The 17,374-nt window shown below is 41.6% G+C and overlaps 3 protein-coding genes across 5 annotated transcripts in view; 2 read left to right on the top strand and 1 right to left on the bottom strand.

Moving 5' to 3' along the window:
* The window catches only part of MDN1 (midasin AAA ATPase 1), a 136,653-nt gene extending 132,635 nt beyond the window's left edge, over positions 1 to 4,018 (top strand). The window contains exons 100-102 of the mRNA XM_070733209.1: positions 2,023 to 2,086; positions 2,682 to 2,821; positions 3,178 to 4,018. Of these exons, the coding sequence (XP_070589310.1) occupies positions 2,023 to 2,086; positions 2,682 to 2,821; positions 3,178 to 3,366 (393 nt within the window). The 3' untranslated portion in view covers positions 3,367 to 4,018. The remainder of the gene's footprint in view (positions 1 to 2,022; positions 2,087 to 2,681; positions 2,822 to 3,177) is intronic.
* A 4,338-nt stretch (positions 4,019 to 8,356) lies between these two features.
* On the top strand, positions 8,357 to 12,982 carry LYRM2 (LYR motif containing 2). The gene is made up of 3 exons (XM_070733207.1): positions 8,357 to 8,589; positions 11,158 to 11,298; positions 12,405 to 12,982. Exons 1-3 carry the CDS (start codon positions 8,545 to 8,547, stop codon positions 12,483 to 12,485), a joined length of 267 nt encoding a protein of 88 aa, XP_070589308.1. The 5' UTR covers positions 8,357 to 8,544; the 3' UTR covers positions 12,486 to 12,982.
* Positions 12,983 to 15,333: 2,351 nt separating this feature from the next.
* Positions 15,334 to 17,374, bottom strand: part of ANKRD6 (ankyrin repeat domain 6) — a 108,028-nt gene continuing 105,987 nt past the window's right edge. For all 3 annotated transcript variants that reach the window (XM_070733205.1, XM_070733203.1, XM_070733206.1), the window contains one exon: positions 15,334 to 16,411. In XM_070733205.1, the coding sequence (XP_070589306.1) occupies positions 15,846 to 16,411 (566 nt within the window). In that variant the 3' untranslated portion in view covers positions 15,334 to 15,845. The remainder of the gene's footprint in view (positions 16,412 to 17,374) is intronic.

Below are 17,374 nucleotides of genomic sequence, written 5' to 3'. Positions count from 1 at the left end.
TTTTCTCTGTTATAATTTGGCTGCTTTTTACCATATGCTTTAGAGTCACTTCTCTCTCTGTTTCTCTCTCTTTCCTGTCATTCTCTGCCTCAATCATTTTCTCATTTCTCTTTTTTCTCCCCTTTTTTCTATCATTTCTCTCTCTCTTTCCCTTACACTCTTCTATCGCTCTTTCTTTCTCTCACACACTCTCTTCCTTCCTCTCTCCTCCCCTCTCTCTTCCTTCCTCTCTTTTTCTTTCTTTCCCTCTCTTGCTTTTTCTCTCTCTCTTTTCTCTCTCCCTCCCCTTTCTCTTTTTCTCACTTTCCCTCTCTCCTTTCTATCTCTCTCTGTCTGTTGCTCTCTCTCTTTCTCTCTGTTGCATTCTTTCTCTCTCTCTTGTTTTCTTTCTCACTCACTCTTTCTCTCTTGTTTTCTTTCTCTCTCTCTTTTGCTTTCTTTCTCTTGTTCTCTCTCTCTTGCTCTCTCTTTTTCTCTCTTTCACTCTCCCCCCTCTTTCTCTCTCTCGCACTGTCTGTTGCTCTCTCTCATTCTCTCTTTCTCTCTCTTCCTTCTCTGTGGAGGCCGGCAAAGGTTTTTCTTATTTTGAATGTTCTGGGCGGGCTGGCAGGGGGATGGGGAGCGCGCATGCACACGTGCCCGACATTCAAAATAATCTTCGCCAGCCTCTGCTGTGAGAAGAATGCCTGATTCGCCTCTCTCTCCCCTTTCTCCTCCGTCTCCCACCTTGGGGTACGGCTCCTCCCGCAGCGGAGGCTGCAGCGGCGGTGGCGCTGCGGCTTCTCGTCCTCCTCAACCGGACGCTAGCGAAGGGGATGCCCGACATTCAAAATGATCTTCGCCGGCCTCCGCTGTGAGAAGAATGCCTGCCCCGCCTCTCCTGCAGCCCCTTCCCTGACAGCCGGTACGAAAGCGCTCTCAGCAAAGAGACTGCGAGAGGGGTGGGGCAGGTGTTCTTCTCACAGTGGAGGCCAGCGAAGATTAGTTTGAATGTCGGGCATCCCCTTCGCTAGCATCCGGATGAGGAGGACGAGAAGCCGCAGCCGCCACTGCCGCTGCCGCCACTGCTGTGGGAGGAGCCGCGCCCCAAGGTAGGAGGCGGAGGAGAAAGCGGAGAGAGGGGCGGATCAGGCGGGTGGGAGGCAGTAGTGAGAAGCCAGGGGCATGAGGGGGCCGGAGGGGGCATGGCTGATATTTAAAGTGACCTTTGTCAACCTCTGCACTTTTGTCGCTCCCCGCCCCTAACTCCAATGCCCGGCTCCTTTTGCGGCCTTGGAAAAGGGTGCGTGGGGGGTTGTTTTGGGGCGCGCAGCCGCACGCTTTAGAGGGAACATTGCCCCTGATCTGGTTATGATTAAGAGCCATCTGTGACTTCTGTAGGGTGGTGGGGCTCACTGTTCTGCCCCAGTTGGTTTCCAATGGGAGCATGGGAAGTTTTACAGCTCTCTAGCAGGCAGTTTTGGTTATGTGCTTGACATTAGAAAGTGTTCTGGGTGCTGAATAGTATGGCCCCCGAGTACAATCTTCTTACTGGTGGCTGATCCCACTTGGTGCCTTGCTTTTTCTAGAAAGGAAGCACCAGAAACAATGTCTGGAGCATAATCATAGCAAGACAAGAAGTGAACACAACCAAGGATAGATATCAGGCCTTCATTATGGTAATAAAGGAGACTTGTTTATTTATTGGACTCTTGTCCAGTGGCCTGAATTGGGATGATCAATTTCCTATTGGATGTGGAGAGAGTGACAGGAATTCTCAGAAATTAAATAGTTCCTTTCCCATGTTGTAGTGACTGCAATAACTCTTAACAAAATGGAATGAGGGTGCCTAATTTCTGCTGAGAAAAATAATTATTTACTTTGTTCTGTCAGAAAACCACCTCAAAATGAAATAATGCTTAATGTTCTGCTTCAAATAGAGTTTGGAAAAATATAGTCTTAAAATCTGTCATAGAATCAGCATGACAGTTTCAGGGTGGAGATTGTTATTTCACAACATTTGTTTCTCATGTTCTTCTACAGCTTTTAGAATCATCAATAAATATGTTTGCTGCAGCACATCAGTTGTCTTCGAACATCAATCCAGGTGTGTCTTTGACTTCCTATTTTATAATTACTGATGCCACCCAGTAGAATTCCTTAAGTGAAAGCTGTCTGAGTTCTTCTGGAATCAGGCAACTTCTAAATTGAATAAATAAATAAAATCTGCATTGATTATAAGAAGCATTGTTGTCTGCTGTTGCTGATTTGTTGATAAAAGTGTGCCTACCATTTAAGGTCACAATATCTCACAGCAGAACAGTCCTTATTGCACTTTACACTGGAACAATGTTGAAATGGGCAACTCAATTGTTTGAAAGTGTTGAATAGCACTTCTTAATAAATATTCTAAAGAAAAAACATTTGAATTCTTAGTTTCCCAATTCATCACCATACTACTAGGCAGATTAGGATCTATTTCTTAAAATATGTACAGGATATTCACCAATATTATGTTTTACTTTTAAAAGATTATTTAGATTCCATTTAGTTTATCCTATATAGACAATAATTTTTTAGAACTTTTTCATTTTTTAAAATACTAGGCGGTACACAGCTTTTATAAATTCTGGGGATATTTCTTGTTTTCTGTATGTTTGATTCAGGATTTTATTAACAACTGAAAATATATCTCTTACTAGAAACTGCTCAGTTACTCCTAATAGTATCAGATGGAAGAGGTCTTTTCCTTGAGGGCAAGGAACGTGTCAAAGCAGCTGTTCAATCTGTACAGAATGCAAATATCTTCATTATTTTTGTAATATTGGACCCTAATTCACGGGTAAGTTATCAATGCATCTGTATTATTTTTAACTATGAAAAAAAGCATGTTATACATCATTATAAATTAATGATATTGGATATTTACTAAGTTCCCCTTCAAATGTTGTTATTACCATGTATTACTTGCAAATGATGGGGGTTGTTAATCAAGGAGTGGCTGTAAAATTAAAAGGTGTGTGGGGGGGGGTATAATTATCAGGTACAGAAAAATCTCATTTTTTTCTGTTGTCCTGACTATTTTCATTTGATTTAACACAAGAATGTGTACTTCAAATGAATATTACTTGATTATAAGAAAAGTCTAAATCTGTAATTCAGTATTTACTTCTGTTAATTTGCTGTTTTCATTCATAGGATTCAATCTTGGATGTTAAAGTACCTGTATTCACACAGCCTGGAGAATTGCCAGAAATAAGGTCATACATGGAAGATTTTCCCTTTCCTTTCTACATAATTCTCAGAGATGTGAATGCCCTGCCAGAGACTCTCAGTGATGCCCTTAGGCAGTGGTTTGAACTGGTGACTGCTTCAGACAGTTTGTAGAGTATGTCAAGACTTCATCGGAGCATATAAGCTGATGTTCAAGGGGGCCAGAAATCCAAGATCTCAAACTTGCATTTTCCCTTCTTAGTGCAGGAAACTTTGCAGTCCACGAGGAACTTACGTATCGTTTCTAGTTTTCCTTGCCAGTATTGGGAAACAGTGAAAAAACATGTTTTTCTTTTTGTTGTTGTTCTACTTTGAGTAACTTATTCTAGGGTTTATTTGATATCCTCATCATTAGGAATTAGGCAAGCTTGTTGAGTAGTAAGAAGCAAGTTTTGTTTCCAAAAGAGGAAGTTGAACTCGAAGTGCTGAATTATAATAAAAAATAGTTTGCATTTATGTCACCTGCATGAATGGACTCTGTGTTGAAGAGATGGGGGGAGGTTAAACTTTACAAAGCCAAAAACTAATAAATAATACTAATAATCTCCTTGAATACTTGAAATTACTCAATATTGCTGAACGGTTGCTACAAGGATATTTTTGTTACATTAAAGACTGAATTATCATTTTACACTGTGACTTTTGCCTTCTGTCCAAGATAATTACTAGGACAAACTTGTAAGGGACTTTTTCTCCCCAAACCTTTTTCATTGCAAAAACTATGCATTGTTTGTGGTTATTAATAAAGCCATCTTTTTGTTTGTAACTCTGGTGTCCATTGTTTGAAAGAATTAATCAGGCTTGCAATAATCTAAGTAAGGATTATTCAAATTTGAGAACTAAAGTAAATTCTGACACTGTCTTGAACTTGCCCATTCTTGTATGTAAACCAAAGATCGGTGTAATGATTACTGCATCATTTCATGGGGTCCAGATGTGGCTGATAACTGCTGATACAAGGAAAGTTAGCAATTACACAGAAGGGCAAGTAAATGGAAGTTGTAGGAAATATTATTTCTTGTACAGATACAATAATGATAAATTATAAAGGGGATATATACAGTAATTGGAAACCGAGCATCTGTCTGGTATCTAATGGACATTGCAAACGGGTAGGTTTTAAATTTTTTTACTGCTGGTTCTGCAGTTGTGGCTTACTTGGTGGGCGTGGCTTGGTGGGGGGGTCATGTGAGTGGGCGTGGCCAACTCGACGTCACTCACAGCAAAGTGAGGCGGCACCTTACTCTGAGTGACATCAAGTTGGCCACATCCACTCAGTCACATGAACAATGCTGTAGGGACAGGGTGATTTCCTACATACCTCTCCCCCCCCCCCCCTTGGGCTCACAAAATAAAAGCCTGCCTGCCAATCCTGTCGGCAGCCCGGACTAAAAACGCATGGCTGGTACAGAGGAATGTTTAACAAGTTCCAAACTGTTGCTGCAAGGCTGGGTTTTGTTTTGGAGTGGGTTTTTTGTTTTTGGCCAGAAGCCCCTCGACGATGCACTATTTTTTTTACAGAACAATTTCTGCACCGCCAAAATCTTATTGTATCATTGTTGGGGCGCTGCTTGTTGCTACTGGGGTCGTTGGGGTTGACAAGTAAAAAAGTGCACCACCTCAGCTCAGGGTAACGGAGGAGCAAAGGGGGAAGCCAACGCTCTTGCCCCACAGTTGCCAACTTTGTGCATTTTTGCTCCCGTGCATGCTTTCCAGCTCTGGGTGGGAGCTCCCGACATGTGCAAGGAGTGAAGGAAGGCAGACACCAAGCTGAGAAGCTGAGAGCAAAAGTGTTGTGGTTGGCTCTGGCCCAGCTCCTGCCCCAAGGAATGTGGAGGTGGATACAGGGGAAACATCAACATGTCATAGGCCTGTCAGGTACTGCAGTTTGCTTGGACAAAGAAGAAGGTGGGGGTGACTTGGAAGAAGGGGGCTTGGCACTCAACCCAGGAAGCCAATCTCCATGATCTTCGGTCGATTCGGATGAGGAAGTGTTAGACTCACGCTTGCCCAGAATTATGCATCGAAGAGACCAATTGAAGAAATATTACAGGAGATAAGAGAGGCCACCTGTGTTTGGGTGGGGCTCCAGTAATTAGAGCTGCTGATATAAATAGCAGCGTGCTGGCTTGGCCGTTGTGGAAGATTATCTGATCGTTGTTTCTTCAGGACCGTGCCTTGCTGTTTCCAGACTTCGTTTGTTGATTTTTCACCACTTTAAAACCAAAGCAGAGCAAAGTGTGGGGGTCTCACTTCGTGGAAGAAGGAGGGCTGTGACGTTTATTTATTATTTATTTATTTATTGGATTTATATGCCACCCCTCTCCGCAGACTCGGGGCGGCTAACAGTAATAAAACAGCATATAATAATAATCCAATACTAAAAACAGTTAAAAACCCATTATTATAAAAACCAAACATACATACAGATATACCATGCATAAAATTGTAGAGGCCTAGGGGAAAGAGTATCTCAATTCCTCCATGCCTGGCGGCAGACATTCCTTCACAGCTGCTAGATAAGTACTTAAGGACTGATTAAGGGGATTGTACAGACTACCAGGTTGTTTTGGGACAAGTGCTCTTTGCAATACAAAAAGGGTGCTTTGTTTCTTTTGAAGTTTTGAGATAAAGAACATTGTTTTTGAACTTTCAAGTGTGTGTGTGTCTGAAATTTGTACCCTTGAATTTTCGGGAGACTCATACCATAGAGCCCAGCAGAACAAAAAGTAGCAGAGGCGAGGGTGACAAGGGCATGTGATGTTTCCCTCCGCAATCCCTTCTCAGGTGACAGCCATGGTTTCGCCGCTGCTTCCAAGTCCTTGTGGAAGCGACACACACACACATGCCTGTCGCCCCCACTACCGCTACTTTTGCTTTCAGCTTCTCAGCATCTTAAAGTCGATGGTCAGTTCCTCTTTTCCTCAGAGACAGAATCTGCCTCCCTCCACACTCCTTGGAGAGGAACACAGTCATACACACCCATTGCTCCCACTGTCGTTACTTTTATTCTTTGCTTCTGGGCGCTCTTAAAGTCAATCGCCAGTGCCCCTTTTCCTCAGAGCAGTGTCTTTGTCCCTTCACATTCCTTGCAGAGGGACATATATACACATGCTTCTATCACCCCTGCTGCTGCTAATTTTGCTCTTGAATGCTCAGCGCTCTTAAAGTCAATCTTGAAGAGCTGGAAGACATTTCCTTAGATTGCTGCCAAACTCCTCATTGGGAGAGGTGTAGACTGGCCCCTGAATATAAAGATGTCTTGGGTAAAGTTCTTCCAAAGTTTGGCCAAGTTTTTTCCTCCTCCTCAGCCTTGTTTCACAGAGCAAACATAGTCACACACACCTCAAAATGCTCACACTCGTGTGTGTTTGCTCACACACAATAAGGTGAAGGAAGAGAAGACTTGATTGAACTTTGGAAGAATTTTGCCCAAGATTCTCATATATTCAGAAGCTAGCCTACATCTTTCCCATCAATGAGTTTGGTGGCGATGTAAAGAAACGTCTTCCACGTCTTCAAGATTGACTTTAAGAGCACCAAGAAGCCGAGAGCAAAAGTAGCGGGGGGGGGGGGGGCGGACAGGTATGTGTGTGTCCTTCTGCAAGGACTTGGAGGCAGACACAGCGCCTCTGAGGAAAAGGCGGCAGTGAAGCCCTGGCTGTCACCTGGATGGGGACTCTGGAGGGATACATCACTCACCTTCCCCTCCACTACTTTTTCTCTCTGCTTCTTGGCACAGTGCCTGTCCCCTTCACACTTCTTGTACAGTGCTACCATTGCCGCCATGTTCTTCACATATGTGAACTCCATTGGACTTGGGAGCAATGGGGTGCGCCTGTGCGAAGAACATGGCAGCAATTAATGTGGCAGATGAGCAAGCGAGTGGGACCACAACACATTTTATTGTAATAGACTACCTTAAAGTTAAACTAATTAAAGCATACAAATATGATTAGATTATAACATGGGAAGCATAGTTACAGGAATTAAGTATGTCAAGTTTAATGAAAAGATGGGTTAGATATGACATGATAGCAGTGTTCCAATATCTAAGGAGCTGCCACAAACAAGAGGAAGTCAGGCTATTCTCCAAAGCACCTCAGGTCAGGACAAGAAGTAATGGATGGAAACTAATCAAGGAGAAAAATAACAGAACTAAGGAGAAATTTTCTGACAATTAGAACAATTAATCAGTTGCCTATAGAAGTTTACAGGGTCCAAACACGAGGTGTTTAAAAAGGTATTACAATTCTTCATTGGCCAAGTGCGATTGGACACACAAGTAATTTGTCTTTGGTTCATATGCTCTCAGTGTACATAAAAGAAGATACATTTGTCAAGAATCATGATGTACAACACTTAATGATTGTCATAGGGTACAAATAAGCAATCAGGAAACAATCGGAAAAAATGTTCAACAAAGCTAAGACATAAATGTGTTTTTTTTAAACCAAGAATCCTTTTATGAAAAGTTATTGAAACTGGTATCATTTGCTAAATAATCTTATGAATGATTAACCTGTTAATCCAGGAAAGGTTGCTTTTAATAGTAGAATAACAAGAGGTGGGAGGGACTTTGGTGGTTTTATATAGTCCAACCCCCTGCTCAAGCAGAAAGATTGTTGTCCATTCTAATCTATTCATTTATTTCAATAGATTATATTTAAAAAACGACCACTCTGTTTTCGCTCTGGCAGAAGAATCTGCTTTGTAGATTTCAATTGCCAATAGGGTGATTGTAACACGACAATCTAATTGGAATATTTATTTGTTTGTTTGTTTAGTCAAGTAGTATACAAAATTGTAACAATGTTTATATACATAATACTAGTAAGAGAGAGACATTAGGACTTGAGTAATATCATCAAATTGCACCTCTGCTTTTATTCTTATTTATATTATTTTCAGTTAGGATTGTCAATTGTTATTCTTATAAATATTTAGGTGGTTGGGGGGGGGCTTTACACTTCCCTTTGGTTCCTTAACTGAAGCCTTCAAGCTACTTGAGGGAACAAAGCGTGTCATACAATTCCCGACGTGCTCCAAACACTGTTTCCTTAAACACGTGTCTTTCTTTTCACCTTCCACCCGGGGAGCTCCCAGTCACGGTTGCTTAAAGTGACGGAAAGGGGGAATTGTACTCCGAAGTTTCCAGGTCTGCGGGCTCTCTCTTTTTTCCCCGTCGAGCGGCTTGCCGGGGCCGAGCAGCCGAGATTCGTCCTCCGCCTCCGGTGCTGAAGAGTCCCCGCCCCAAACCATAAAAGGGGCCGAGGGGAGCGAGCGTGAGCCATGGCGGCCACCCGGTTACCCCCGACGGCCTTAAGCCTGAAGCAGGTAGGAAAGAGACCGTGGCCTGGGCGGGGTGGGGTGGCGGGAAAGCAGCTCGGCTTTCTCTCAGGCCGAAGCGGCCGCTGTATTGGGGCGCTTGGTAAACGGCGCCGGCAGGAAGCCGGGCGAGCCTGACAGTACAAAGAGCCCCGGTGCAAATCGGAGCGTCTTGAGAAGGAGGCTCTGGGCCTGGAAACCGCCAATCGGAAGGAAAGCCTGGCAGCGCTGCGGCGGCCTCCCGGGAGGCGCCCGGAGACTTCATTCAGGCCATAAGAGGCACTTCAGGAATTGCGAGCAAGTCGTCTGCTGACTCTCTTCGTTCCCCCAGCCGCGTTTAGTCCCGGGCCGCCTTCGGATTCGGCTCCTGCCTTTTCGAAACGTCTTTCTTCTAGTTAGTTACAGAATTTTAGGGGGCTGCTTCGTTTTGGAATGGACGTACAGGCTAGGGGTAGGCAAAGTAGGCTCTTATATGACGTTTGGACTTCAACTCCCAGAATTCCTGAGCCAATCATGCTACCTCAGGAATTCTGGGAGTTGAAGTCCAAACGTCATATAAGAGCCTACTTTCCCTATCCCTGATTTACAGGCAGTCCTACGTTTACAACCGCCCCGAGCCCAGAATTTTAGGATGTTCAGTGAGAAATGGGTGAAATAGGTTTTGTCCAGTATTGGGTTCCTGGGGGGGACTGTGGTGGATGGCCTTCCGGTAGGGAAAATGGAGCTGCACACCCAGCTCTGCATGACTGGCGGACAGGTGGGTGCGCCTGCACAAGATTTGGCTTCAGCGCATGCCTGGAAGTAAAGAAATCACCAAAAATTGGTAAAATCTCACATGCGTGAGCGTCCTCGCACAAGATTTGGCTTCCTGCTCATGCATGGAAGTAAAGAAATCGCCCAAAATGGGTGACATTTCAAGGGTGCGAGTATCCTCGCACGAGATTTAGCTTTCTCCGCATGCACAGAAGCCAAATCTCCAGAGATGTGCACCCACCCACCAATCACGCAAAACTGAGCACACAACTGCACCAGTAGCGGCGGTAACAGGGAACCCTTGCCTGGTTTTGTCCCTTGTTACGACTTTTTCTTGCCATCTTTGTGGATCGCTGCAATTGTGAAGTTAGTAATGGGGTTGTTAAGTGAGTTAGGCCTCCCCATTGACTTTGCTTGTGAGGTCACCGAAGGAGATTGAATGACCCCTGGGTCACTGCAACCATCATAAATGGAGAATAAATCAGTTGTTGTGACAGTGGGAATGATGCAATGGTCGTAAATCTGAAAAATGGTCATCGGTGACTTTTTTTCAGCACGATTGTAACTTTGAATGGTCACTAAATGAACTGTTGTAAGTTGAGAACTACCTGTATGTTTTAATCTGGGGTTTGCTTGTTTTTTCTAACAAAAGAGCCTATTGCTGCTTCAGTAACTGAATTACTGGGACGTGTGCATACTGCATGCAGCTTCCAAGGAGAATGTTTGAAAGAATGATTCTGAAAAGCAAGATTAAAAAAGCAAGATTTTTGGAAAATAAAATATGGTGGGATATGGTCAATTGCATGTGGATGAGTTACATACCTTGGAGTATGTACACAAACACACCAGCGCACACTCCCAGGACTAAGTTCTAGCAATATAGCTATATATGTTATATAGTTAGTATTTCATATTTCATATCTCTGTAGGATTTATATAAACACGAATTTGGGACTTACATGGTACTTTAGGAACAGGTGCTATTTTGGATGCAACAATTGGCAATTAATGGATATCTCAAATTTTTTCTCAATTTAGGGGAGAGCCATACAGAAATGGAGGAAGATCATGTTCTTTCATTTTGAGAAGTTGCGAGCTAAGCTTTTTTTTTTTTTTTTGGGGGGGGGGGGGAGGGGAGGGAGGGCTTTATTTTCATGACTCTATCTACATGGTGTGGAGACAGTTCACATTGCCATGATGTGCCGCTGTGGGGTCTGCTTAGCTTCTATTGGCCACTTTAGGCTGGTACAAGCACGCACCCTCCTCTGTGACCACTGGGCATGACTATGGTTATTTTAGCGTAGCCTGAATTGAGCCTACACACTGGACCCACAGAATACGGTCCAAAAAAGTAAAAATTGTAGTAATTATTGTATACTCAAAGCTCCCTCTGATGAAACTCATGAAGACTGACAGCTCTAAGTTAAATATTCTGTCAAGTGGCCTCTCGTGTGGATCTCCAGACAACTTTTGCCCATTTAGATGGATAGGTCAGGCAGATACACAAAACCTGCAAATAAATTGACGTAACATTAAGGTAGGAGATAGGATAGAAGTAAAATATGTGGAATATTCATGTTTAACTAAATGAATTTAATTTTAAAGAGGGAAGATAATTGTATGTAAATTTGATAGTTGAGAAAAACAGATCATAATAGCATCCTTTCAAACAATGATCCTCAAGACCACTTTTATGCTGCTTCTGAATTTGTACAGCTTGTTGTAAGTGAATTAATTGGATTCCAGGGTTTTTTTTCCAGAAAGACCTTTGACATATGACAAAAAGTGAGAGGTCCCTTATTTGTTTCCTTCGATGTTTTGCAGTTTCTGAGAAGACAGCAGGTTCTTCAATTATACAGAAGAGTCCTCAGGACCATTCGTCAGGTCCCCAATGAAGCAGATCGTCGCTACATGAGAGACTGGGCGAGAGAAGATTTCAAAAAGAATAAAGAGGCTACAGATGAGGCAAGAGAATTCTCAAAATCTGATGGACCTGAAGATTACAGCTGGTAGCTGGGCCTGAACCTCTACCTGCTGCCTTCTATGAGGCTCCCATACAGCTTTGCTTCGAGCCGGGATGGCAAACCTATGGCACATGTGCCACAGCTGGCACACAGAGCCCTTTCTGCAGGCATGTGAGCTCTCTCCCAGCTCAGCTCTATTGCGCATGCTTGCGCTTGCACCTCCTGCTGGCCAACTGATTTTTGGGATGGGGTGGTTGGAGATCACACACATGCATGCAGGAGGCTGCAGGCATTTTAAATAGTTTTAATCAAAATGCAATTAAAACACCATACAAGCCATGGAGAATATAAATACATTTGTACAACAGGAACAGAAAGTGCCTCACAGGAGTAAATAAGAGGTAAATCCTAGAGAGGCAGGAAATGCATTACAAAACAATGGAGATCAATGCTAAAGAGGAATAAAACTGTATACAGGGTGGACATAACACCTGTAACAGTAGGGAGGCCTGCTACGCCCAAAATGCCTAGGCTTAGGGGAGTCATGTGCATTGCATTATGGGTGCTGGCACTCAACGCACACTGTCGGCACATAACGAGAAAAAGGTTCACCATCTCTGGTTTAGAACATTAGACAGATTGAAAAATACACTATAGGTGCTATGCAATTGCTTGCCTGTCAGTCAAACATATTTTTAGAATATTAATTCCCTGTTAAAAAAGAACTTCCAAAGCTAGTTATGATAAAGAAAAGGTTATTTAAGATTTTCATTCATTTTCTGGGTTTCCAAGAGCCTGATGAAATGGGATATACTTTGCATTTAAGAATTCTGAATCCAGGAATTAATTTCAAGTAAGAAAAGTGAACAAAGTAAATCCTGTTTAGGATTCTATCTATGGAAAGGACAATAATTTAAACCCATTGCCTTGCCGAATGATGCTTCCTAATTTGAGTAGTTATTTGGTGAAGAAAAGCCATATTTTCATATTTTCATATTTTTTTTGTTTTATGCTGTCACTTCTTGTGAGATGGCTGTTCATATAAACTTGCCAAATATATTAGTTTAAATTACTTTGCCTACCAAGTATAACATTTTTGTTTTATAGGATACTATTAAGATGATGATCACTCATGGCAACCTACAGCTTCAGGAGCTTGAAAGAACACTAAAATTGGCAAAATCCTAGGCTTAATTCTTCTTACAAGTCAAAACAATTTTTCCTTGTAGCTAACTGCTAAGACATTAAGTGGGAGGAGCCTTGCTGACAATGCAAAGATGCCCTGTATACACTTCTCAAAAGTTTGACGGAAGACCTGCTGAGTACTCTTTGTTATGGTATAAATGCCATATGCCTGAATATAAAAATAAAAAGACAAGCAATAACAGCAACATCTGGACAATCCATGTGAAAAGTGCAAAACTAGAGAAAGAGAATTTGATTTCTTAGATGTATGAATTACATTTGTAAATACAAGAATACCATCACTCATTGGAACAGTTTACTTTTGTGTATATTATGTTTATCTAGAGAGTTTCACAAAGTAAAGAAATGAATGTTTATCAGTGCTGCACAAAGCTTTGAAGGGATGATTTAATACAATATAAATACTGTATGTCTTTGAATTGAATCATTGAATTTAATCTCTAAGGTAATAAAGGTACTTCAGAGTGGCTTCTGTCAAATTTGAAGGGGGTTCTATGACCTTCTGGTACTTTCTGGCTATAATGTTTTTTTTTTTCCTTCTAAAAACAAACTAAATTGAAGGAGAATGGAGTGTTTTCTTATATTGATATGAGAGTTGATCAGTGTTTATTATATATAAGTTTATTTGCAACCACAGGTTTTATCAAAATAGTTAACCGGTAAATTTTATCTCTTTTTAGAACTATGCCTATGGAAGTACGTAGTTCATTTACTTGGGTGAACAAGTGTAGAGTGGAACCGATGTTGCTGTTATATATCTCTGACTCATCTGTTAGACAAGTGTTGTAGAATTACAAAGCAACATATACAATTTGGCCTCACAAGTATACTGCAGGCCATAATCCAGTCCATTGGTAAAGGAATCATAAAAAAACAGGATATTGACAGTGGTATTAGTAAAATTATTGCAGCAAGGCTAAGCCTTTTGAATTGCCTTAAATACCAGTACTATCACTTGTGAATATTCTTTATTCTGATGCAGCTGAAGTTTTGCAGCCTTCATTAGGTTGCAACACCACAAAGCATCATCTCCATTCATTCCCCTTCCCTGAGAGGTGACTACAGTGCAATTTTGACAGATTAGACATAGGTCTCTGCATCCTTGAAGACTGGGAGACACGGCTTTTACTTCCAGATTCAAGTCTCGGCATTAGAATCAGGACTGGTTATCTTCTATTATGTTCACATGGCTTCTAATTCCTGAATCAAAATGAATTGAAATAACTTAAAGGAATGAAATTATGCCTTTTTGTTCCAGGATTATTATAAGTAGTTCTACTGGCATAAAATACCAAAGTACAGTGGTACCTCTACTTACGAACGCCTATACTTACAAACTTTTCTAGATACGACCCAGGTGTTCAATATTTTTTTGCTTCTTCTCATGAACCATTTTCCACTTACAAACCTGAGCTTCCAAAATTGTAACTGGAAAAGGCAGAGAGAAGCCTCTTGGGGACCTCCCTAGGAATCTCCTGGGAGGAAACAGGGCCGGAAAAGCAGGGAGAAGCGTCTTGGGGACCTCTAGGAATCTCCTGGGAGGAAACAGGGCCAGAAAAGGCAGGGAGAAGCCTCTTGGGGACCTCTCTAGGAATCTCCTGGGAGGAAACAGAGCCTCTACCCCACCCCCCCCCCCGGTGGTTTCCCCAACCGCACGCCTTATTTGCTTTTACATTGATTCCTATGGGAAAAATTGCTTCTTACAAACTTTTCTACTTAAGAACCCGGTCACAGAACGAATTAAGTTTGTAAGCACAGGTACCACTGTACATATTTCTCTTGGCAATTATTTGCTTCAGGAGGTATAAAAGGTCATAAAAGAGCCAGTTTAGTGTAGTGGGGAAAATAACTGGCTTAGAAACCAGGAGACTGCATTCTCATCTCACTTTAGGCAGGAAAATTGACTGGGTGACTTTGGACCATCACACAGGATTGTTGTAGGGAAACCAGGAGGAGGAAGTAATAGTATGCATGTTGAGTTATAAAATAATAAAGGTGGGATAAAAATCAAACAAAAGGTGGCTGGTAGCATGTGTGGAACATCTGGATCTACCAGAATCTTGAGCTATGGAAAGAATCTAGCCCATAGCATTCTTGTCTGTTACCCTTGCTGATCAATGTAAGATTCATAATACCACTTAAATAAGAGCTAATATTAACACAGAATTGTAGATTGATGTAAGCAACACAAGGAGCAAGTGACAGCAAAGTATGATGGTTGCATTTCTACAATCAGCTGACGTATATGTAGGATAGTTGTAGCATCTGAGGGTCAGATGGTCATCATTTGTAACTTTCCGTGCCAGTTTTCAACATACAAAGTCAATGGCAGAAACTGGATTTGTTTAACAATTGCACTGTTCACTTAACAACCATGGCAAAAAAAAAAAAAAGATTGTAGAATTGGTCACAATTCACTTAATAGCAAATTGCTTAGCAACAAAAATTGTCCCAGTGGGGTGATTACCTGTATTCAACTGATATTACCATTATTCTTGGCTGCACATCAGTCAGCTTTTTAGCATGAGCAGTGCAAAATCCTAGGGCGATTCACAAAGTCCTGTACAGTATAAAAGAAAATAGTAGTCTTTCCAATGTTGGCCACTGTTTGCAATTTTCAAAATTCAACTTAATTATTATGGTTAAGGTACTGAGTAAGAAGTCAGGAGACCTAGTCCACCATCAGCCATGGAAGCTTAGTGGAAGGTTTTAAAACAATTGCTCTCAATACGACCTTCACAGGAATATTATTTGTACCACTCTTGTACTATTCCGTTGTACAGATATACAGTGTTCAGATAACTAAATAAAAATACCATACTCAATACTATACAATGCTCGATGTTTACTATAATAAAACAGTTTATTATAAAATAATAAAACTTTAAAGAATTCACAAAATGGCACAGGGACTGAAAAATAAGAATAGACATTCAATCACTCCCAGCAGTGTATCTGAGGGGCACTGACAGATAACGAACACATTCTAGCCAGAATTAGTATGAAAACTAGCACTATTTAAAGCTAAAACAACATTTTGTCCATCAACAAAGTGTTGGCTTAGGACAGGGGTAGGCAAAGTTGGCTCTTCTATGACATGTGTACTTCAACTCCCAGAATTCCTGAGCTAGCATGATTGGCTCAGGAATTCTGGGAGTTGAAGTCCACGAGTAATAGAAGAGCCCTGGCTTAGGAAAACTGGTTGCCTTGAATAATTTCATGGATACTTCCTCATCTTTAAAGGCATAGGTTCAATATGAGTGAAATAGTTCATAAGTGTCCTCTGCCCTAAAATTGTTTCAGTGGAATTGTTTTGTGTCCTTTTTTTGAGCCATGCAAGGGCTAGTTTTCCTTCTGCACTTTAGTCCTTAACTTCTGCAGTTCCTCTTCTAAACTTTTAATGTGTTCTCTAAGGACCACTTTGTCTTCCTGAGCTTTCTGGTCAGCTTGGCAACGAGCTTCTTCTATCTTTCTCTCATACCACTTCTCCATCTGACTTGACACAGCCTCAAAGAAGTACTGGGTAATTTCCAAAGCTTGAGATGTGCCGGCCAGCTGAGGGCTGCCCTCCTTTCCTTCAGAGGCAGAAGGTGGGGGCTTCCCAGATAGAACTTCTCCTGGTTGGTGGGTCCTGTGCTTCAACTGACCGCTTTTACTTGGTTTCTTGGTTTGAGTCCCTTTGTCTATCAAGCAGCCACTCTGTGATTCTGCCTTGGTACATTCAGGAGAGGACTGGGGCAAAATAGTTTGTACTTTAGCATGCCTCAGTCTGGAAACGGAGTGTTCCACCGCTGGCGGTTCTTGCTGCAATCTGTTGAAAATTGCTTTATCCTTTGGCCTAACCACTTGAGGAGATGCTGCAAGAGGAAGAGGAGGCAGAGCACCACCCACTAACTGTTGCTCTGTTCCTGTAAACGGAAAGATAACAAATAATTAACAAGTGCTTGGAGTTAGGGAAGTTTCAGAAAAGCTCAGGCCAAGCAGGAGAATGGGAATCATAGCCCCAATGTAGGATGGCAATGGATAAGGTCAAACTTAAAATGAACACAAAATTTTAAAAGTAGGAGTGATAAAGAAATGATTTAACTCAGATGACAAAAATAGAATATAAGGAAACAGTAATACAGTGTTCCCTCGATTTTCGCGGGGGATGCGGTCCAAGACTGCCCACGAAAGTCGAATTTCCACGAAGTAGAGATGCGGAAGTAAATACACTATTTTTGGCTATGAACAGTATCACAAGCCTTCCCTTAAGACTTTAAACCCCTAAATTACAATTTCCCATTCCCTTAGCAACCATTTCGATTATTACTCACCATGTTTATTTATTAAAGTTTATTAAAAAAAAATATTTATTAAAGGCAGACGAAAGTTTGGTGATGACATATGATGTCATCGGGCGGGAAAAACCGTGGTATAGGGAAAAAACCCGTGAAGTATTTTTTAATTAATATTTTTTTTAAACCGTGGTATAGACTTTTCGCAAAGTTCGAACCCGCGAAAATCGAGGGAACACTGTATTGGTTTTAAAAGTGTGTACCAACAATGAAAGGATAATGGTTATAAATATTATAAAATATTAAAAGAGAAGAGACACCAAAAGAATATAATTATTTAGTAATATGTTATCAGTTTGTTTAATAAATTTTTTATCAGAACCGAAATCACTCAACGGGAGGTTAAGAGGAAGTAGTTGGAGAAAGGTAGAAGTGGAGTGGAAAGAGGAAGGAAGGAGGGACAGAGAGAAAGAAGGAAGGTAGATGGGAGAGATGGAGAGAGTAGGAGGGGAGTGAGAAAGAGAAACATGAACACACACTGATATTCTATTAATATAATAGAGGCGCTGATATGAAAATAATAGAGATAGCTAG

This window comes from Erythrolamprus reginae, chromosome 1 (assembly GCF_031021105.1).
Source record: "Erythrolamprus reginae isolate rEryReg1 chromosome 1, rEryReg1.hap1, whole genome shotgun sequence".
In the NCBI taxonomy this organism is placed as follows: domain Eukaryota; kingdom Metazoa; phylum Chordata; class Lepidosauria; order Squamata; family Dipsadidae; genus Erythrolamprus; species Erythrolamprus reginae.
Note: the sequence above shows the minus strand (reverse complement) of the source record. Positions and strands in the feature narration are given on the sequence as shown.